This window comes from Citrus sinensis, chromosome 2, assembly GCF_022201045.2.
Source record: "Citrus sinensis cultivar Valencia sweet orange chromosome 2, DVS_A1.0, whole genome shotgun sequence".
Taxonomy (NCBI): domain Eukaryota; kingdom Viridiplantae; phylum Streptophyta; class Magnoliopsida; order Sapindales; family Rutaceae; genus Citrus; species Citrus sinensis.
This window is the reverse complement of record NC_068557.1, coordinates 1521422-1545692: the sequence shown is the minus strand read 5'-3', so window position 1 is coordinate 1545692 and position 24271 is coordinate 1521422. Positions and strand designations below refer to the sequence as shown.

Sequence of the window (24271 nt, the reverse complement as noted above, 5' to 3'; positions counted from 1 at the left end):
AAATAAGCCGCTAGTGCATATAGATAGGTGTAAAAACAAAGACTTCAATAAAGAGAGACAATAAATGAAAATATGTGAAAGCTACACTTAAAAGCTCATTTAATTGCAATTGAGTGGTCCATTGAATCTAAACCCCTACAAATTAAGTGGAAAATGAGGAACACCAAGCAATTTGAACAAACTTATTGTACTAGTATCATATTATATCATGGATTATTGCCATTTTGAGGCACATGTTATCATTATTTGCATTATTTTGGGAGTAAGTGCAAAACTTCTTTTCGTCTTAAACATCCAAACTTAAACATTGATCAAAAGTCCAAACAACAACAATTTTACTACGATTCGAGGTATCTCTTTTCGTTAAGGGAAATTTTGGGTCTCTGTGTTTTGGCGATATCTCAAGTAACTTTTCCGTGGGTTTATTCTGTCTTTCTATTTTGCTTTCCCTCACTTTGAACCCAATAATTCTTAATTAAATTCAATGAAAAATATCTATGGGATAAAACTTACAGTTTCCGCAGTGCAGGGCAAATGAAGAACGTCATCGTCATCACTTCTCATGTATTGTTAAAAGTGTACGTTACCTACTAAGCACAAATCCATGTATCTCTAATCTTGAATCATCAATGGTAACCTCTCATTGTTCCTCCCAGTGATGTAGGTCGTGCGAATGACTGAACCTCGTAATCTTGCTGACTTGTTCTGTTTTTATTCTTTGTTTCTGGATTTGAATACTCGACACTAAGGTTTGCATTTTGATTTATCTTTGTTATGCATTTGGGGTCGCCAAACGACCGGCCTATTTAGGATGTGCATATGGCCCTTTTAATTTTACTGAAGGCCACGGTGAAACGCAGTCATGATCCAGATAGAATTTGCATCTGTCACAGCTGTATGCGTAGCCATGGAAATGCTTAAAACAATAAACATACTTACAACAGTAAAATTAAAGAAATATGCAATAACAGAACTTGTCGAAAAGTTACCGTAGTATCTGCGCTGAATCACTTAATTTCTTGGTGTCACAGCAAGCTGGCCCCCGCATTGTTGGCAATCAATTCCATAGCCTCACTTAAGAGAAGTGTCGTTCTTATTAATCCCTCATCATATTTAGTAGTTATAAAATCGTGTATCTCATTCTTCTGCTTCTCTGCTTTTGCCAGTAGTTCATCAATCTGTAGAGTAAGCTTAGCTTTCTCCTCATGGTACTTGTAAAGGGCGTTGTCCTTGTAACTTTCATCCTCAATTTCGTGGCGAGCTTGCGCTATTCTCTCCAAATGGTTGAAGGCAAAATCAATTCTAATCCCACCATGCTGCACAAATTTTAAATTGTCCATATAGTCTATGTTGATCTCTCAAACTCTACAGATGCAGTGAATTATGTGCGTTTTGAAACAAAGGAAAACAAAAACGGTTTTCCTTCATAGAAGTTTCAAAGTTGGAATAAAGGGCAAGAAAATAATTTTAGAGTTGGAATTAAGGGCTACAAAATCTTGAACAGGAGATATCTTTAGCTGAACAGAAATAGATGTTTGTTAACAATCTGACCCCAAATAGAACATGGAATTCATCAGATATTTAACAGTATAACAAGAACTCAAGTAATTCTTCGGATCAGATAATTTGCAAAATATTTAATTCGAAAAAAACATTTCAAGGAATAATCAATTTAACTGTTTAGCAGATTCATATTGTTTCCTATAGTGATGCCTTACATTTTTTATAATTCCTATAGCAACACCATAATGCTATTTGATATCCTTGCTGAACCCAGTGATATTTGCAGAGGGGTACTATCAATGATACTCATATATTATCAATGTGCCAGTGGAGCATAATATTTCTTTTCACATTATTCTTTCAAAATTAAAACCGTTTGTTCAAATTATCCAAGCATCTTGACCACATTTAACTAGTAAGTTGGCACTCTCCATTCCACTATCAACAGCATTTATAGACAACATGACATAGTTTGCTATGGATCAGATTTTCTGAACACGTGACTTCTCACTTAGAATTCAACATAATTTCTATTGGAACCAGAGGAATATCTTTAATTAAAAGCTAAGTCAATGCTGTAAATTTTGAGAAACATATAAACTATATTACATTATTCACTGAACTCTTTTACTACTTAGTACACATAACCACGGCAGAAATTCTTCGCTTGAACTGAAGAAAATACGAGATTAAGCAATTGCAAGTGTTTCTCGCTTTCAGCTTGTAATGTTTAGGGTCCATGGACATGGGGGAATAGGTACTTCAACAACTCCTTCAAGCATTTGTGTAACCCTCCTCATGGTGGGCCGATGAGACGGGTCTTCTTGAATGCACCAAATGGCAACCATCACAAACCTCTGCAGCACAGTCATGTCGTCCATGGCCTCCAAGTCATTTTCAACCAGAGCTCCAAGTGTTCTTTCCTGATAGCAGTCATAAGCCCAATCGGTTAGGATTGCTTTATCCACTTGCTGATTTCGTTATCTATACTTCTTCGCAGGCAAATTATTTCTAGAAGCAGCACACCATAACTGTACACATCAACCTTTACTGTGATTGGCATATTCCTGAACCATTCGGGTGCAACATATCCTTTAGTTCCTCTGATGGCGGTATTGGTATGGCTCTGATCCAGCGTCAAAAGCTTTTCCAATCCAAAATCAGATATCCGGGCGTTGTAATAATCATCAAGAAGTATGTTTTGAGGCTTAATATCACAATGGATGATCTGGGTGCAGCACTCCTCATGAAGATAAAAGAGACCTCTAGCGATTCCCATGACAATTTCGGTCCTCAGTTTCCAATTCGGCTTTGAGTCTCCAAAGAGGAAACTAGCCAAGGCGCCATTGCTCATGAACTCATACACTAGAAGTCGATTTCGTCCCTCGTCACAGTATCCAAGAAGTCTAACCAGATTCTTATGATGTGTCTGACCGATTCCATTCACTTCAGCTTTGAATTCTTTTTCACTGTCTTGGAATACTCTATTTAACTTCTTCACCGCAACCTGATCGCTAGAACCCATATTCACAAACCCTTTATAAACAGTGCCAAAGGCCCCCCTTCCGAGTTCTTCCTTGAATCCACGAGTGACTTCTACAAGCTCCTTATAAGTAAAGCAGCGCAAATTCATATATGAGACACCTTGTTCCTCTTGGTGAGGCCTCATGAACTTTTTGCGATTAACAACTAGGAAACCTAGACAACAGGCGCTGACTAATAGCAAGTTGATTAATGCAGAGCTGCCGAAGAGTACAGATACCACCGGGATTAATACATCCACTTTCTTCTTTCCTCCGGAAGGGACTTTCCTAATTTTGATGAAAGTTGTCCCTGTCTCATCCCTGTCCGTTTTCCCATAGGAGAGAGGTAGTTTCTTCTTCCAGCAGGTATCATCTCTCAATACAGCAGCAGAACATTGACAGTCCTTCAAGCAAGATGACACACATTCATCTTTGCCATAAGGACTAATCTGTTCATAATCAGATGTTGGCCAATCAGTGTTCCTTAGCTCTTCAATATAATATAGATCTTCTCCAGATTTCTTCCCATCTTCTTCACAGCCTAGAATGAAGTCCGGTTTGCAGCTTCCGTAGACATCATCTGGATCAAGTAAAGAAAACCCTTTTGGGCATTGGCAGATTGGTCTTTTGGCTCCACTGATACTGCAGATGCTGTTAAATCCACAGATTCCACTGCCTAATCCTTTACGGATATCATTGTTAATGCAAATATTCTCCGGCAAGACATCACTGACTGACCAGATGGCGTCTCCGGTGCTATTATTCTTGGGGTGAGAGTAGAAGATAAAAACACCATCAAAGTTTAGAGTTGCTCTGAGGTAATTTTCCTTTGCTGAGACTGTTTCTGGCGTAAGACTGACTATCTGTTTATTTTCTCTCAAAACATACAATTGGCCTGACTCATTGAAGACTACTCGATAACCAGCATTCGATCTGTTAACATCAAACGTGTTACTCCAAAAAAAGGCATCATATGCAAAGCCGCTTTCCAAGTTTATGGTATTAAGCACTGCATTTCCATCCTCCAATAGACGGAATTGGAACCTTCCTCGAGAGAAATCGGTCTCCTTTCGTCTGGAAGATACGACCCCACCCCGTTCCATTGTCTGTGTAGGAAGCAAGGTATCAGTAGGATGATCAAAGGTCTGCCATAACCTCTCAGAGTTTGTATTTACGATCAGAAAGTTGCCAGTATCATAAAGAACACCAAAAGCTGCTTCTCCCGTACTGATTTCAGATTTCCATATCTCCCGGGCTTCGGGGTCCTCAAGCACCAGCCCCCCATTAGCAGTCAGCCGTAGTTTTGATCCTCCCGGCCCAGGATCGTCTCCCGATGCATACCAAACTATGGTTTTACTCGGTATCTTGTAATACCATATGGCAGGCAAGAGAGATCCTTACTGTCTAGTTGGTGAAACCCTAAAGCGAAATCCTTAGAAGGGGAAAGCCATGGTTCCGTGCTCTCAGCTGCAGTGAGTTGCTGGCCTATACTTATGGTTCCGTTACTTTGTGCGGCTGTTAAACACGGCAGCAGAAGCAAGAAAAGAAGGGATAGAAGATGACAAGCCATTACTGAAATTACTGAAATTGTTTTGAGTAATGAAATTGGAAGAACATGGATGGATTATTCAGATAATATATTTTTCATGTGGAGAAGATAAAAAGTGGGACAGATTATTGAAAATGAATATTCAAAGCTTGTAAGCAAAGGCGTTCACTGCAATTGGACAGATTAATGTTGTTGCACATTTGGTGGGACAGTTGAGTTATGTTACCTGTTGTGAAAATTTTAATATACTCGCAAGCGCACGAATCTAGAAATAGAATAGTGGTAACGAGGTCGATCCCACAGGGATTGTTATAAATTGAAAAGTCTAATTTAAATCTAAAATTAATATTAATTCTAACCTAGTTGAGCAAATTGAGTTTTTAAGAAAATTAAACCAATTAAACTAAAGAAGCAATTAAAATAAAGGAGAATTCAATAAAATAAGAATTACCAAGGTTTCAGAATCCACCACTATTCAACTAGTAATTATCTAATTATTAATTAATCCCCAATTTTAGAGTGACAACTCGAAATCAATCTATGTCATCTCATGGATATAACAATTAAGCCCAAGTAATTAAATCTAATGTAGGTTCTTTTTCTGCTTAATAATATGACATTTAAGAATCTCATGTAAACATATTGAATAACAAAGAGTCAAAGTTTTCCTAAGCACTCTATGTAAACAATTTAATGAAAGACATAGAATCAAAGATGATCATGTATAAACTTTATAAATCCAAGCATAGATTTAATTGAATATTAATCCTAACAATCAATAATGCATGACAGAATTGATGAAAAGATTTTATTAACATCTAATTAATCATGTGAAATAAAAACCATAATCATCAAAGAACATATATAGGGAATTAATTAAATAAAAAGATAATTATTTCATTGAATAGGGTTTCATCCTTAACCTCAGTATAAGAAAATTAGTTAGACATACTTGAATTGGGAGCAACAAAATAAATAAATTCAGCCATGGGGAAGCCGAATTGCTGCAGATTTTCTTCTCTGTCTTGAATCCTTGCGTCTCCAGTTCTCTCTCCTCCCGTGGCCCTCTTGCCTTTATATAATGTTACTGACTTGCTTAATCCTTATTGGATTCTAATTGCATTAATTCTTCTCCACCGACTTATAAAGCCCACTCACCAAGGCCTTTTAAAATTATTTCCTTACTAAACTTTGAAAGCAAAGCACACGTTTGACCACAAAAGCAAAAGGCCAATTAATGATTTCTTCTTTTAATGCCCAGCACATGCATTCCAAATTGCCAAATCTTTGCTTTCCAAATGCATGCCCACCGTTCATCCTTTGAAGAGATTGACTTCCAATTTTGGTCTTCTTGACTTCCATTAATTCTTGGTTGTATTTTTGTCTTCCAATTTAATCTGTATTCCTTCTCAATTTGAAGTGTTTTCATGCCCTTTTTATCAACAATCTCCAATTAATTCCCTATTCAATAAAACAATTCAATTAATTAAAAATAACAAATAAATATAACTAGCAATTATATTATTAAGGGTAAAATATGTATATAAATTATGCTCATCATTACCATTAATTGAAAATAAAAGAAAAATCACTATTGTGATATTGACTTATTAATTTTGTGGGATTTTTGACGAATTAGAACAACCTACCCTTAATTTCTACATTGAGCCTAACAATACGATTGAGGATGTGCCACAAAATCAAGTTGAAGAAGTTGAAATGGTTCTACCTATTCACATTGAAGACAAGAAGATTGTGCTAGAAGAAGATTTGATTGAAAAGGTGAAATTTATTGAAGAGCGCATTGACCGAGAATTGGGGAAGGGTAAAAGTTATTTGATCGTCGTTCATTCTTGGAAGTCTTCATCACCTCGACGAATGTACAAGCGAAGGAAGTTGATGAAGTATGGATTCTTCAAAGTTTCAAGAAAGATTGATGAGAAGGACAATAAATTCGAATTACAAGATGATTTGCTCTTACACTACAAGTTTTATCCTCTAGATTGTATTCAAAATTGAGGACGGGTTTGTTTTAAGAGGGGGAGAATGATGTAGGAAGTTAATTTACATTATATATTTTAGGTAATTTCGGATTATAGAATATTTATTATTTTAGGATTTTCTATTTTAGTTTGAGTCAATTATGGTATGTATTTTAGTCTTTTATTTCTATTATAATTGTGATTTAATTTCTCATTTTAGGTTAACTTAGGGAAGTGGATTTTCTCTATTATAAATAAAGAGGCCTTGTCATTGCTTTGAGAAGTTCAGATTCAATTATTCAATAAAACTCCCCTTTTATAATTCCCTCTGGGATTATCTATCAAAATCTCTTTTGTAGGGTCGTTTGGATTAAAGTATCATCTAATCTCGCTTTATGCGTTACTAAAAATCTCATTGAGTTGTCCTGGTTAAAACGATATCTAATCACACTTCGTGAGCTAATCATGTTGGTTTGGTCCAATACTATAACGATATCTAGTGTTTTCTATCCATTCAATTCTGCTTCTGCTATGCCTCGCTCCATCAGATTCCCATCTGAATTCAGTTCAAATCGAAACCTTCCCTGGAAAAACTGCCATCTGAATGTTTGGAAGAAAGAAACGGTCCCTTTTCAAATATTTGTGAAGGTAGCATGGTGTCAGAGGGATTCTTGAAGCTCTCCCATAGCTTTTTTGTATTGTCACTGAGCCGAACAAAGTTGCCTGTATCATTGAGGGCTAGTAAGCACAAGGCCTTGATCAGCAGTGACCTCAACTTTTGTTCCTGAAGCTGCAGGACTATCTCCATTTGCAAACCAAACTATAGTCTTCTGTGGGATTTTAGCATACCAAATGGAGAGCATGAAAAGGTCTTTGTTGCTGTCAAGTGAGTGGAAACCGAAGGCAAAATCCCCATTAGGAGAAAGCCATGAAGACGAGTTTTGTGAGGCAGAAAGAGAAGCTCCAATGGTTATGTTGCCACGGGTTTGAGCAAAAGTTAAAAATGGTTGCAGCAGCAGAAGAAGAAATGAAAGTGAAAACAGAAGCGGAAAAGCCATTGCTACAGCTGTAATTCAATAGGGTTGATGAATTAACCCAAGATGGATTAATTGAATTAAAATATTAAAGAGATGAAATGAAGTGAACGGAGTCTTTTACGTCTAGCAAGGTTGCAAGTCTTGTCAGGTCTCTTATAATTTCTTTGTGGACCAAATTTTCCCATGCACGAACATCTAGACTGTAAAAACAAACGCTTACAAATTATATTTTGGTATGCAATGAAAAATCTAATGAAAATCATTTTATTTTTATATCACGTCAATCATGTACTAAATAGTTGTATTCGAGATTATATCATGAGCAATTTTTTTGGGGCCATGGAAGCAAAATTTATTGGTCTATATGGTAACTCGAGGGGCATATTGGACATAGTGGGTGGCAGTTCGAGGGCTCATTGTTAGTCATTGGCAAAGGGAAGCAAGAATAAAAGACAAGTTTTATTTAAGTGATCTATAATTCCATTGTTGATTGAAAATGGTAGATTTTTTTTAGTAGAGAAACAAACTAGTAAGAGTTCGGCAAAATATAATGAATTAAAATTGATCATTCAAAAGCATATTGGTGGATGAGAGCGATTGCACTGGCAAGTGTTAAAATTGAAGACCCTCTAAAGCAACCCTTTCTCGAAATTTTTACCACGTGTTTACCGATTTTATTTTATTTTTTATTTTTATAATTAGTGAAGATATACTCGTGAGTCATGACAGGACATTAGTGGAGGAGAGCAATTCAACTAAGAACTACCCAATTTGTCTTTTTTTTTTTACTTTTCAAAGAGAACAAATTCAAAAAGAAAAATCAATAGGAACTCATTCTGACTTTTCAAAGCGAATTGACTGTTGGAATTTTTATATTTGTCATTTTATTCCACAGTCGAATTAGGCATGCTTTTAGGACTTATATTTCAATTGTGATTTAACTTTTTTTACTTGAGTTGAGTGTTCTCATTATTATTTTAATCAGTTATTAATTTAATAAAAACTCCTTAGATTAGAACGGTATCTAATATTCACCGTAAAGTTCAATAAAATAATTTATCTCATTCATCGGATCATAAACGTTGAGTTTCCTCTTCGAATTAGATGCGAAATATCATATCTCCTACTATGTCAGTGCATCAAAAAGTCAAGGCATTATTAATAGATGCACCATAACTACACCAACTTATCTTGAATAATGTAAAGCACATCATGACTTCCATCCTAAATAATAAGCCGCTAGTGTATATAGATATAGGTGCAAAGACAAAGGCTTCGATAAAGAGAGACAATAAATGAAAAATGTGAAAGCTACACTTAACATCTATGGTCCATTGAATCTAAACTCCTGCAAATTAGGTGGAAAATGAGCAACACCAGCAATTTGAACAAACTTATTGTGCTAGTATCATATCATTTCATCGATTATTGCCATTTTGAGGCACATGGTATCATTGGTGGCATTATTTTAGGAGTAAGTGCAAAACTTCTTTTCATCTTAAACATATATCCAAACCTAAGCATTTATCAAAAGTCTCAGACAACAAAAATTTTACTACAACTCATCGTCGATTTCTTCAATTTTAGTGCTGCACATGCTCTTCACAACGCGGCATAATGTCACAAGAAAAGCAGTAATTAGTCCTGGGTTTAAATCACGATTTGGGCCACCAATATCTCTGTTTTTTTCAATCAACCTTCCGAGAATCAGAACCAAGTTCTGAGCAATTTTGTAATCACCGACAGCATCAGCAACCTCATCTTGGAAATCCCAGAATTTCTCTGATGATATTTGTTCTTGCACTCTTGATTTGAACGCCACTGTTAACTTTGACAAAAACCCATCCAAATAATAAGACTTGTCCGAATTGTCAATGTTAACTTTAGCTACATCTTCAACAATGCCCTTTATTTGCTTTTCCTCTTCATCAGTCAAAGAATTTAATTTATCCTGTACGTCCAAGCAGTCTTTGATCACCATGTCCATATGGTTTCGATCCACAGTTCTAAACTGATCGTCTCCAAGCTTTCCCTTCTTCAAAGAAAGTAATACCTATTAAGCAACAAAGGGATCATGTAAATCATATAGCCCCGTTAGATATTGAGGTTGGATAATTATAACTTAAAACTTACAATATTAAAATATTTAGGAAATACTTATGACTTATAAATTAAGTTGATTTGATTCAGCATTTGTATATACGATAAAAAAACTTATAATACTTGTACTATTTTTATCTAAATTATTATTTAAAAATCATATTTATAACAAACTTATAATTTTTATTTTATAATTATAATTTTTTCCTATAGCAGTTGCTGCTTTAAAATTTCAACTTCTCAATACCAACTGAGACTTTAAACTAAATAACAAGATCATATATATATATATATATATATATTTGTAAGCTAGTGATTTATCTCCTCAATTTTAAAAGGCATACCTCAGAAAACAGGCAGTTAAATTCAGCTACAAAGTCGCATTCTTGAGAGTAATAAATGCATTCCCGTCGGTCTCTTTCCATCTCGCAAATATCACAAAACTCCTCCCCATAATCTGTATATACCGAAATATCCTTGAGTGTGAGGGGATGATGGTGGCTGCTATGTTCAATATTCTTGGGCAAATAAGAACACCAGAGATGGACATTGAATTGGCATTTCACACAACTCAAATAGTAGCCACGGGGAGAGTTAAAGTTGCATCCAGCAATGCATTTTGGCTTGTCATATAACTTCTCAAAGATGGTAAGCATATTCTTATGGACCGCCTAAGTTACTAGTCCAATTACCCACCATTTTGGGCTAGAAAGCTAAGATAGGGCCAAGAGTGCTAGCTTGGCCCAATTCCAGAAACTTCTAGACAACTGTAGTACATGTGAGCTTGTAAATAATCTTAGAATTCCCTATACATTTCCAGCATATGTAAATTCTAGATAGTTGGTAGATTTCTCTAGAATCTGTAGAGCTTGGCAAGCTTCCCCTATAAATATGGGATGTCATTTGGCATTTGAAAAATAAGTTTAGAGCAATGCATTTTGGCTTGTCATATAACTTCTCAAAGATGGTAAGCATATTCTTACGGACCGCCTAAGTTACTAGTCCAATTACCCACCATTTTGGGCTAGAAAGCTAAGATAGGGCCAAGAGTGCTAGCTTGGCCCAATTCCAGAAACTTCTAGACAACTGTAGTACATGTGAGCTTGTAAATAATCTTAGAATTCCCTATACATTTCCAACATATGTAAATTCTAGATAGTTGGTAGATTTCTCTAGAATCTGTAGAGCTTGGCAAGCTTCCCCTATAAATATGGGATGTCATTTGGCATTTGAAAAACAAGTTTAGAGCAAGCAACTCAAACACTTGTAAGCTCTCTTGTAATCTTTCATTCGAGTAATACAATTTTCCTCATTCGGCTCCATTGCTCTCTTCTTTCTAACTCTTTGAAAACCTTTAGGTTTAGCTAGTTCGAGAAGCTCAAGGCTTACTTAGCAATATTCGGCAAAGTTGTCTAAGTGCCACACAGGTTTGCTGTGCAAAACACTCATCCCGTGACAAGTGGTATCAGAGCTAAGGTTTGCACCCACGCAAGTTAGCTCATGAGCAATGGCCAACCCTTCAAATCCATCGCAAGAGGGTGTTGTTGGTGTGGATGTTCCACCGGAACCAAGCCGCGGCCGTGAGGGAGAGCGCGCCCAAGGCAAGACTCGCGGCAAGTCCAAGGCCCCATTTGTGGATGCGTTGGAGCCTCGTGTGACCACTCTCAAAATCGCATTGTCCGCCACTCAAGACAACCTCGAAGGACTAGAGGAAAGAGTGGACGGTCTCGAGGGAGAATACGCCGAGTTCACGGTGGTAACTAAAGCCCTCATCCAAGAGAAAGCGAACACCCTTCGAGGTGAATTTCGATCTTTTCATAATGAGTTGCTTAAAATTCCCAGCTTTGTTCAAGAAGAACTACACGCTGTCCATGCAGAAGTGGAAGAAGTCTGCTCGGATTGGGCATGGCACAAGCGCACACTCTCCACAAGTCCAGCTTCTATAAGTACGAGTGATGCGCACCGCATCGACATACTAAAGCCCGACACCTACGATGGCACACGCAATGCCACCATTGTGGACAACTTCCTATTTGGACTAGATCAATACTTCGATGCCATGGGTGTTCGAGACGAGGTATCGAAAGTGGGCACAACACCCACCAATCTTTGAGGCATTGCACAATTATGGTGGTGTCGCAAACATGACGAGCTGGACAAGGGCATTTGCACCATCGACGCTTGGGCCGACTTTAAGTAAGAACTCCGAAAGCAGTTCGCCCCAAGCAACGGGGAGAAGGAAGCGTGAGCGTGCATACGTCGCTTCAAGCAATCGGGTAGCATTCAAGACTACATCAATGAGATCACTAGATCATACGATCGAGCTGGAACAAGGCACGAAGCCACCAGCCTTGGTGCCCTATTGCATGGCGCCACCTGAACTTGAAGAGTTACGGAAACAACTCAAAGACTTGTTGGACGTAGGTTATGTTCGCCTCTCGAGGGCCCTATCCAGTGCGCCCGTGCTCTTCCAAAAGAAAAAAAGGATGGATCGCTACGAATATGCATCGATTATAGATCGCTCAACAAGATCACCATCAATAACAAGTATCTGATTCCCTTGATTGCAAACTTGTTCGACCAGCTTGGTAAGGCGTGGTACTTCACCAAACTCGACTTGCGCTCCGGGTACTATCAAGTGCGCATCCCCAAGGGAGACAAATCGAAGACAACGTGCACAACAAGGTGCGGGTCTTTCGAATTCCTTGTCATGCCTTTTGGCCTCAGTAATGCACCCGCCACATTTTGCATGCTCATGACACAAGGCGCTCCAACCATTCCTCGACCGCTTTGTGGTCGTGTACTTGAACGACATAGTGGTGTATAGCACCACACTTGAGAAACATGCCCAACATTTGCGATAAGTCCTCCAAGTACTTTGAGACAACGAGCTCTTTCTCAAATTGAAGAAATGCTCATTTGCCCAACAAGAAGTGGAGTTCCTTGGCCACAAGATTCCAGGCGGGAAACTTATAATGGAGAATGCCAAGGTGAAGGCCATCCTTGAATGGGAACCTCCCACGAAAGTGCCCGAGCTTCGCTCATTCTTTGGGCTGGTGAATTACTACCGTCGCTTCATTAAAGGCTACTCAGCCAAGGCGGCACCCTTGACGGATTTACTCAAGAAAAACAGAACGTGGCATTGGTCCAAAGAGTGCCAACGCGCATTTAAAGAATTAAAGAAGGCAATTTCGGAGGAACCCGTCCTCGCACTTTCGGACCACACAAAGCCTTTCGAAGTTTAAACGGATGCCTCAGATTTCGCCATTGGTGGAGTCCTTATGCAAGAAGGCCACCCCATAGTGTTCGAGAGTCGAAAGCTAAACGATACGGAACGCCGTTACACGGTGCAAGAGAATGAGATGACCGCTATCATACATTGCTTGCAGGTGTGGCGACATTACTTGCTAGGCTCTCACTTCACGATCATGACGGACAACGTAGTGACAAGCTACTTTCAAACACAAAAGAAGTTGAGTCCGAAGCAAGCAAGGTGGCAAGATTTCCTTACAGAATTCGACTATCAGCTCGAGTACAAACTGGGCAAGGCCAATGTCGTTGCGGATGCTCTAAGCCGCAAGGCTGAATTGCCAACACTTAGCATGAGCCAACCGAAGTCCGACCTTGTCTTACACATCAAGGAAGGCATCCAAAAAGATCTGCTAGAAAAAGGATTTGCTGGAGAAAGTGCTCGAGGGGAAGACAAGGTGATTTTGGCAAGAGGAAGACATCCTCCTCACCAAGGGAGATCGACTATTCGTGCCAAGGTGGGGAAAATTATGGAAAGAAGTCATCAAGGAGTGCCATGACTCGAAGTGGGCTGGCCACCCAGGAATCGAGCGCACCACCGCACTAGTCCAAGCCTCGTATTTTTTGCCGCACATGAGGGACGACATCGAGGCATATGTGCGCACTTGTCTTGTGTGCCAACAAGACAAGGTGGATCATCAACTCCCAGCGGAATTATTGGAGCCGCTACCACTCGCAACAAAGCCATGGGAAAGTGTCTCCATGGACTTCATCACATCGCTGCCTAAGTCCGAAGGGTGTGGCAACATCATGGTCGTTGTCGATCGTTACAGCAAGTACGCCACTTTCATTGCAGCACCAGCCGATTGTAAAGCGGACGAAGCAGCCCGCCTATTCGTTAAGCACGTTGTGAAGCTTTGGGGAGTTCCAAAGAGCATTGTGAGCGACCGAGACCCTCGGTTCACTGGGCCTTTTTGGACAGAGCTCTTTAAGATGTTGGGGACCGATCTCAAGTTCTCGACAAGCTTCCACCCACAAACGGATGGGTAGACTGAGCGCATCAATGGCCTCCTCGAGATGTACTTAAGGCATTATGTGAGCGCCCATCAGCGGGATTGGGCGAAGCTACTCGACATCGCCCAATTTTCTTATAATTTACAGCGAAGTGAGGCTACGGGCAAAAGTCTGTTTGAGATCATCATGGGATTCTAGCCCATGACCCCCAACGCCATAGCCTCAACTTATGGAAGGAAAAAGCCCCGCAGCACACAAGCTCGCCCGCGAATGGCACGAAGAAGGGAACATCGCGCGAGCCTACCTTGACCAAGCCGCGAGGAAGATGAAAAAGTGGGTGGATACAAGGAGATGACATGTTGAGTACAAGGAAGGTGATCAAGTCATGATCAAGCTCCTACCCCAACAATTTAAGACATTGCGGAAAGTTCACAAGGGGTTAGTGAGGCACTACGAGGGACCCTTTCGAGTTGTACGACGTGTGGGCAACGTCTCGTATCACTCCAACTTCTGCCAAGACTCAAGATCCATCCGGTCTTCCATGTGAGTCTTCTCAAGCCATACCACGGAGATGTGGAGGACCTAAGTCGTGGAGAATCAAGGCGCGTACCAACCGCTGTTGTCACCGCGTTCGACAAAAATGTGGACTACATCATTGCAGATTGCGTAGTTTCGAGGAGAGGCGTGCCACTATACCACGAGTACTTGGTGAAGTGGAAAAACCTCTCCGAGAGCGAAGCCACTTGGGAACGAGAAGACGATTTGTGGCAATTTACTGAACACATCTAGAATTTCAAGCACAAGAGTGCGACGAGGACGCCGCGAGCTTAGGTGGGGGAGTATGTTATAGACCACCCAAGTTACTAGCCTAATTGCCCACCATTTTGGGCTAGAGAGCCAAGACAAGGCCAAGAGTGCTAGCTTGGCCCAATTCCGAAAACTTCTAGGCAACTCTAGCACATGTGAGCTTGTAAATCATCTAGAATTCTCTATACATTTCTAACACATGTAAATTCTAGATAGTTGGTAGATTTCTCTAGAATCTCTAGAGCTTGACAAGCCTCCCCTATAAGTATGGGATGGCATTTGGCATTTGGCATTTGAAAAACAAGCTTAAGCTCTCTTGTAATCTTTCATTCAAGTAATACACTTTTCCTCATTCGACTCCATTGCTCTCTTCTCTCTAGCTCTTCGAAAACCTTTAGGCTTAGCTAGTTTGAGAAGCTCAAGGCTTACTTAACAACATTCGGCAAAGTTGTCTAAGTGTCGTACGGGTTTGCTGCGCAAAACACTCATCTCGTGACTATATCCTGACCTTTGGAAAGGTTTCTTGCATGCAAAGCAATCACCGTCTATCTTCTCACTACAGATCAAAACATGCTTGTGACTAAAATATCGCAGTATGCCTCTGCCATTGAGTCCATACTCAGTGACTACACATTACACATGAGTGTTGTAGTCACATTCAGTAGAAGAATAAAACGGATGCTTCAGAATTCTCTTTTTGTTGCAAGCGTCACAGTAATACGAAGCATTTTGATCTCTGACAAGTGTTTTATGATCTGGCCTCAAGGTGAGAGAATGTTGGTGATGTTTGTACATAGTAGTCTCTGGCGGTGAGACTGCAAGACATGAGATATAAGAATTGTACTTACATTCCACGCAACGGAGGATGGGATCATCCTCAATTTCCCACTCACATGCATTGCATTCCCATTTTGTCCTTTGGGAGCACATGTTAATGTCTATCAGAGCAAGAAGATGCTCATGACCGTGGAACTTTATGTTTACCATCAGAGAGCCGCATTCAAGATGCAAGCAAAATTCGCACTTTCGACACTCGTACCTTATGGCTTCATCGATATTAAAACCACAGGCAACGCAATTGCAAAGTTCCTTCGAATTTGAAGGTTTCTTGTATAGTAGTTCCAAATGATGGAGTTGATGAAAAAGATGGAGGATAACCTGCGGAAATTCACAACATGGTTTATGGACGTAAAAAACTCACAAATAGCACAACCATAGGTTGGACCACTGATGTTTTTACGGCATAATTTGCTCATCCACTTCTGATTGGTTGCCGTCATCAGTGTCAAGGTGTGATAGTGAAAGAAATGTTTGAAATATTCATGACCTACATGGGAATTAATGATAGTTGCAGCGCACCCAAAACCAATCTCAAAACTACATTCGTCGCAGTCGAACTTATAATGCTGCTTTACTCTTTCTTGATGTCGCCCTATCATCTTGTAACAACTAGACTTTTCCACAAGGTAAAGAGAGTTGTGCGGACGAAAGGTGATTTTGATCTCTTGTGGTAATTCTGCGCATGATTGGTGGAAAATAGGAGTGTTGGGCCAACACAATTTGTAGATATAAAAGCTACCCAAGGGGCGGTGGCCAGCTTCCCCACAAGCAGAGCACCATTGAGGATTGAAATTACACCTGCTGCAATTGTATAATTTACCCGAGAAAGGCCTGCCACACTTATGGCAATGTACTTCAATGAGTGATAATGGATGCTCATGGAGGATATAGTTTTTAATTTCCTCTGTTCTCCCTCCTCCCTCAGTTTGCGTCCCTGAATATGTAATTTGTAACTTAATTAAAATTTCGAACAAGAATGGAAATCCAAGTTTGCTTTACGGCTTGAGGCAATACCAGAGACATATTTTGGTTTTTTATATTTATAATTAAAATGCAAGCTTTATACTATTCTATAACTTTACCTTCGTTGCCAGCCCTAGATGATGTCATACTAATCTAAGTTAATTCTTCATCGGTTTCCTTTTGAATGGAATCTGATAAGTCTTTTATGATTACACCTTTTTTGGTGGTCGCCTTATCTAGCTGCACATATTTGAACTCTTTCTTAAGAGAAAGTGACACCTATGAAGCAAAAGCAAAGCGTTTATGATTTAAGCATTTATGAAATGCAGATACACGATAAATAAATAAAAATTGTTCATGAATCAAGGGCATGCAAAAGTTGGTTGTATTACTTTTGATGTATCATAAACTTTCTTGAATCACATAATTAATCAAGGCACCAATTTTCTCCCAATTTATTTTAGTATATGCAGAAGATTAACAAAATTAGCCAAAAGCATACATACCTCAGAAATGATGTAATTTACCTCTACCATAAAGTGGCATGCTGCACAGTAGTAAATACATTGCAGAGGATCTCTTTCTTTCTTGCAAACATCACAGTGGAGATGTACTGGAAAATCATCTTCAATAAAACTATCCATGAGGGTGAGGGTGTGCAAGTGAATCTTATGCTTAATAGCTAGTGGTAAGAGACATTGAAGTGGAGATGTACATTGAAGTTGCATTCCATACAATGCAAAAAAGAGGCATCAGCAGAGGCAAAACTGCAGCATGCTGCACATTTTAGGACAAAATGCAAGTTTTGAAAGAGAGTAAGGGCATGTTCATGACCTTCGTGTTTTATTGAAGGCTGTAAAAAAGCGCAGGTGACATCCAAATGCAAGTTGTATTCTTTGTCACAATAAGTGAAGCCATAGCAGTATTTACCACAAGTGATCGAAATCTCCTTTGACAAAGTGTTCTTCACATTCGTATCCACATTCGTATCTTCACATTTAATCTGCTGCTTCATCTGAGAAGAGAGCTTGGAAGCGTTGTCAATTCTGTTATAGAGACATAAAGGGATTGTATAAGTTCTGTTGTGACGAGTGTGATTTCGAGATTTGCTGGGCTTGCTCTAAGTCACTCCTCAAATACCATGAAGGTCGATACCACGTCAAACACTTAGTTCACATGCATCCCCTGACTCTACTAATGGTAAATAATATGGATTGCTTGTCATGCAAGAAAAAATGTCAAGGTCCTGCATATGGTTGTGTCCCTTATAATTTTGTCATTCACAAATCTTGTTATGAATTACCACATATAATCAAACACTCTTTCCATCCCGGCCATTGGTTGTCGGTCGACCGATCATTTAATTATCATTGCAGTGCCTGTTGCTTTAATGGTGAAGGCCTTAGATACCAGTGCTCTTACTGCCGCAGTGATTATAAGCATGAAATTGACTTGCATCCTGAATGTCGATTTCTGAAAGCAAGCATAAAGTACAAAGGCCACCAGCATCTTCTTACTTTTGTGGAGAATGTGTCTTTTAAAAGCGAATGTCAGGTATGCAGCTGCGAGATTCAGGGTACTGTCTTTGCCCATTGCGTAGAGTGTCGCCTCGATTTTCATTTCCAATGCGATGGTCTTCTCCATCTACCAGCTACTATTGTTCATGAAAATGGCGACGGACATGATCCTCTCATCCTTAATATCGAAACATCATCTATCAAAGATGATACAAAACTACTACTGCATTGTGACGTCTGCAAGAAAGAAAGAGATCCGGTGCATCCCTATTACTGTTGTGCCGAGTCTGAGTACCACGCTCACGTATGATGTGTAGTCAGTGAGGTACAAGCCGAGAGATAGAAGCTGAGGAATTTTAGCCACCAGTACTTCTTGATTCCTCTTGATCACAAGCATAAAAATGATGATGATGATGATTTCTTTTGCTATGCTTACAACAAAGGCATTGAGGATGCCCAAACTTATTATGGCTGCGACTCATGTAAACTTTATTTACACAAATCATGTGTAGAGTTGCCGAAAGAGATTAATCATCACTTTCATGCGCTTTATTACTGAAGTGTTTAATAAAGTTTGAAATTCATATGCATGATCTTGCTTTCTTTGAGAAGCTATATGATAACCCGAAATGCACAGCAAGCTGCAATTTTACCTCTCCCGACCATGCTGCTTATTTTCGTTGTGTCAGATGCAACTTCAATGTCCATGTCTTGTGTCCCCAATTATCATCTAAGACTGGTGATGAAGGTAATACTAGTAATTCACAAAGTGTTCTTAAGCTCCCCCACCTCTCCCAACAAAAAAAAAGATCAAATTTTCTGAACAATGTGCAAATACATATATTTCAGGGGCGCCCGCAGGAGGAGAGATAAAAGTGAGGGAGATTGAACATTGTGTTCTACACCAGCATCCATTAACACTCTGTGAAATTAATGGTGAAGGTGAACTATTCTGCCCTCGATGCGGCGACCCTTTCTTGGATCAATCCTATAATTGTAAACGATGTCAGTTTTGTCCACAAAGATGCTCCGTTTGCATGACGACCCCATCAGGTAGTTTCTATATTTGCAAACTATGCTGGCCTAAATCTCCTCTGTTTCATAAATCATGTATTGAATTTACGAAAGATATCCAAATCTCCTTTCACCCACATAGCTCTCTCTATGTCGAAGGAGAATGTAGTTCTTCTGACCGGCTTAGTCGCTGTCACTTTTGTAACCAAAAGCCTCTTCACTACAAGTTCTGCTGCGACAAGTGTGCCTTCCAAATTCATTTTGGATGTGCTTTAAAACTTATTAAATATCATAAAGGTCGAGAGCACATCCAACACTTTTGTCACTCGCAACCCTCGACCTTATTGGATTTAGGTAACGTTAATTGTAGGATATGTAAGAAAAGCATCCAAGGTCCAAGCCTTAGCTGTGTCCCATGTGAATTTTATATCCATCAATCATGTTGTGAATTGAAGCAGGAAATTGATCACCTTTTTGATCCACTTCAAAAATTGACACTGTCGAATATGCATGGACCCTATCGGTTCGACAGTTCGTGCAATGCATGTGGCTTCCAAATTAATGGCTTCCGTTACCATTGTGAATATTTTAAGATCTTCTTGCATCCTGAATGTGCAATATCATCGAAGCCAACCATTAAGTACGAGGGTCATGAACATCTACTCACTCTAATGGAAAATGGAAAATGAGTGCAACAAAGGCAATTGCGAAGCATGTGGTTTGGATATTTTGGGTGATTTTTTTGCTCGCTGTGTTAAGTGTGACATCAACTACCACATCCAGTGCGGTGATCCGGTTTCACTACCCCCAACTGTTGTATATGAGCATCATGAACATCCACTTGTTCTCACTGAAACACTTGCTGAAGATGACTCTACTCTGTTTTACTGTTACGCCTGCGTGAAAGAAAGGAATCCAAAACATTCCTTCTACTTCTGTGCTAAATGTGAGTACTCGACTCATGTGCACTGTGTTATCACCAAGGTACAATTGGTGGAAAGAAAGAAACTCAAGCATTTTAGTCACCAACATTTCTTGATTCTTCAAGAGAACGGTGATGTTTGCTACAGTGCTTGCGAGAACTTTATCCAGGGAGCATCATACGGTTGTGATCCCTGCAATTATTATCTCCACCAATTCTGTGCCGCGCTTCCAAAGACGCTCTTGCATCCCTACCATCAACATCATTTGCCTCTCCAGAAACCTTTTGTTGGAATATACCGTCAATGCAGTGCTTGTCACAAGCATGGGAATGGCTACATGTTTTCTTGCGTTAATTGCAAATTTAATCTGGATGTTGACTGCATTTCACTTCAACGTCCTTCAATGAAAATTGAAAGCCATGAGCACATTGTTACTATCTTCAAAAAGTTACATAGATCCCCAAAATGCATATGCTGCAATTCTGCCTCTTCCAATATCATATATCTGTGTTGCATGAGATGCAACTATATTGTCCATCTTTGGTGTGCTCCTTTACCGAAGATTATTAAGCATGAGAGTCACCATTATCCGCTTTTCATCACAGATTATTTGTTTGACAAAGCTTATGATGAGGAGGTTTGTGATATTTGTGAGGAGACAAGAGATCAAGAAGAATGTGTTTATTATTGTGCAGATTGCGACTTTGTGGCAGAATTTAATTGCGTACTTTCTAAGGTACGTGGTACTAAGCCTTGTTTTATAACAGTATAATCACATTACTATAAGCATCATCCTGATGTAGTCTAAATATCTTGATTTTTGGCAGGTAATGGCTTGTCTGAAAGGAGAGCGAGGACCTGTCTCGTTAAGAACTATCGACAGAGAGATAACTGATAAGGTTATCAAAAAAGGCTCAAGTTTACAGGACATACATGAAAGAAATTAAGAAAAATGTTGTTTGGTTGCTGAGAAAATATCTCAGAAAATTTCCAGAGAACTTCCAGAGTACTTGTATTATTTTCTTAAATCAGAAATGTTATGATTACAACTTATTTATACTCAATGCTTAAGCATTACTAGAGCTAATGATTAACTGATTTAGAAGAATCTACACATGCTCAACTACAGCTCGATATACAGAGTAAACATAACAGACTCTCAACTACTTAAGCTGAGGTGGCAGCTGAGCTGTCATTTTGCTCATACTCATCTGACGTCACCAGCTTGCTGGTTTTCCTTAGCTTGAGCAGCTTCCTCTTTTCTGCACAATGAGCTTCTCTAACAGCCCCCCTCAAACTCAAAGGACAAGAGTGGACATTGAGTTTGGCCCTCAAGTAATTAAATTGTATGAATGAAAGAGGTTTGGTCATTATGTCTACAACTTGATCTGCACTTGATATATATTGAATGCTGAGCTCTTTATTAAGAACCTTGTTGCGAATAAAGTGTATGTCAATTTCAATATGTTTTGTTCTGGAATGGTAAACAGATTCTTGGCTAATTCAGCTGCACTAATATTATCACACCAAATAATAGGTTTGTCTGTGCAGCATACTCCAATTTCAGCAAACATGGATTGCATCCAAGTTAATTCTGCACTAGCTAATGCCAATGCCCTGTACTCACTTTCGGCACTTGACCTAGCTATTACTCCTTGCTTTTTAGAAGACCATGATATAAGATTATTACCCAAGTAGATACAATATGCACTCACTGATTTTCTGTCATCTAAGTCACATGCCCAATCAGTATCTATAAATCCAGTAAGCTCCATATTGCCTTCTTTGATAAGCTTTAAACCATAGTCCTGAGTGGCCTTTAGATATCTTAAAACCCTTTTACAGGCCATGAGATGCTGTAGTGTAGGAGCAGATACATACTGACTGAGTTTGTTAACTGCAAAAACAATCTCAGGTCTTGTCAAAACCAGATATTACATACTTCCAACAATGCTTCTATAGTATATAGGATCTTCAAGAAAATGGCCAAGCTGTCATTGAACAGACTTCTGTAATTTCAAACCAGTACTTAAAGGAGTATTAATGCCCTTACAACCAATTATATCAACCTTAGCTAACAAATCTCTGATGTATTTCCTCTGAGACAGAAATATGCAATCTTCATCATACAAGACTTCAATCCCAAGAAAATAAGATAAAATGCCAAGATCTTTTAAAACAAAAATTGAGCTTAGTGTTGCAATAAAATGTTCTAATTCAGCACTGCTAGGACCTGTAATCAAGATATCATCCACATATATCAAAACAAGAATCATGGAAGTATGACCCCTTTTTAAAAACAGAGATGTATCAGAGGTAGTATTAGTGAATCCCTACTACAGCAAGCAACTCTTAAGTTTATCATACCAAGCTCGAGGAGCTTGTTTAAGTCTATAAAGAGACTTGTGTAGTTTACACACATAATCAGGCTTTGTGTTGTCAATAAATCCTTATGGCTGAGACATATAAACCTCTTATGTCAATTCCCCATTGAGAAAAGCATAACATCCACTTGTCTAATTTTCCATTTGTTCATCACTGCTAAGCTTAGTACCACTCTGACAGTTACTGGTTTGATAACTGGACTGAAAGTTTCAAAGTAGTTTACCCCTACAATTTGCTGGAAACCTTTGGCAACAAGCCTAGCTTTGTATTTGGCCACATCATCATCTGTGTTATATTTAATCTTGTACACCCACTTATTATCCACAACTTATTGATCAGTCTCTTTAGGAACCAAGGACCAAGTATCATTATGAACTAAAGCATCATACTCATCTTGCATAGCCTTCACTCATCTGGAATCACTCAAAGCTTCTTGCATTGAATCTGGTTCTTTGTGAGTGAGAATGGTTGTATATACTTTTGGTTTAAAAATGCCAGATTTACTGCTGTCAGGGTTTGCAGATATGGAATAACCAGTGCTGTTTTCAGTAAATGATTGAACAACAGACAAAGTAGAAAGATGATATATTTGCTGAGGAGAAAAGGAAGTAGAAGAAAGAGGTGATGATGATGACTTAGTGAAACAATGAAATCTAGAATCAGTAGAGTAAGGAAATGTAAGTTCATCAAATATGGCATGTCTTGCTATGTAGAGGTGACTTGAAGGATGTAAACCCTTGTATCCTTTGTGTGATGAACTATAACCTAGAAAAATACATTTACTGGAGTGATAGTCAAATTTATGTTTGTTATAATCCCTCAAGTAAGGATAACATGTACAATCAAAGCACTTAAGCATGTCATAGTTGGGTTGGTGTTTGAAAATTTTCTCATAGGGAGACAAAAGCTTAAGAACAACAGAAGGCATCCTGTTTATGATATACACATCTGTATGAAAAGCTTCCCACCAAAATTTGAAGGGTAATTTAGATTGAGCTAGCAGTGTAAGTCCCATTTCAACAATGTGCTTATGTTTTCTCTCAATCAATCCATTTTGATGATGAGTGTATGGGCAGGAGTGTCTAAAAATGATACCACACTGATTTAAGAATTCAGTGAAAGATCTGTACTCACCCCCCAATCAGATTGTAACTTCTTAATGGTAGTTTGAAATTGATTTTCAACATATGTTTTAAAAAGCTTAAAGACGTCTAAGGCTTCAGACTTAAACTTTAGAGGATATATCCATGTATACCTACTAAAATCATCCACAAAACTGATATAATAGTGATATCCATCTCTAGAAACGACAGGTGAAGGACCTCAGAGATCTGTGTGTATCAGTTCTAAGAACTTGGATGTTTTGGTTATAGCTGAGGAGAAATGAAGCTTATGAACTTTGCTCATTTGACAAGCTTCACAGATATACTACAGTGCTTGTTTTATTTGATTATCAGAAAAATTTACAGACTTGATATTTTTAAGAACATGCTTTAAGATATATTGATTGGGATGACCAAATCTATTATGAAACAAAGCAACTTTATTCATTGATGTTTTACAAGGTAATGCAATAGATGAATAACAAGATTTTGAATGACTACAACTTGCATTATTAACATCAGTTACAAAATTAAAATTAAAACAAGACAACATGACACTGGTTTATTTGAATTGATCTGAAATAGAAAAGATGATGATGATGATTTAGAGGATGAGTATGGTTTGAATAACAGCCGGTATAATCCTTTTTCAGCAATACCTAGCAGTAGAACTTCCCCCTTTAGAGCATCCTTCACATAACAAATATTTCCAAGAAATTCAATAGACAAATGATTATCATAAGTGAGTTTAGAAATACTCAA

The 24271-nt window shown here is 38.8% G+C and overlaps 1 protein-coding gene and 1 pseudogene across 1 annotated transcript; one reads left to right on the top strand and one right to left on the bottom strand.

The window, feature by feature from the left end:
- Window positions 1–2053: 2053 nt before the first annotated feature.
- On the bottom strand, window positions 2054–7812 carry LOC127899196 (G-type lectin S-receptor-like serine/threonine-protein kinase RLK1; annotated as a pseudogene).
- Window positions 7813–13122: 5310 nt separating this feature from the next.
- Window positions 13123–20968, top strand: LOC112496498 (uncharacterized). Its single transcript, XM_025093912.2, has 4 exons — window positions 13123–13134; window positions 18059–18121; window positions 19858–20757; window positions 20849–20968. The coding sequence occupies exons 1-4, from the start codon at window positions 13123–13125 to the stop codon at window positions 20966–20968; spliced, it is 1095 nt and encodes a 364-aa protein (XP_024949680.2).
- Window positions 20969–24271: the final 3303 nt, after the last annotated feature.

Coding starts and splice junctions, on each gene's coding strand:
- LOC112496498 (XM_025093912.2), top strand. Junction 18,122..19,857: donor CTTTTAAAAGCGAATGTCAG/GTATGCAGCTGC, acceptor CGCTGTGTTAAG/TGTGACATCAACTACCACAT. Junction 20,758..20,848: donor TTAATTGCGTACTTTCTAAG/GTACGTGGTACT, acceptor GATTTTTGGCAG/GTAATGGCTTGTCTGAAAGG.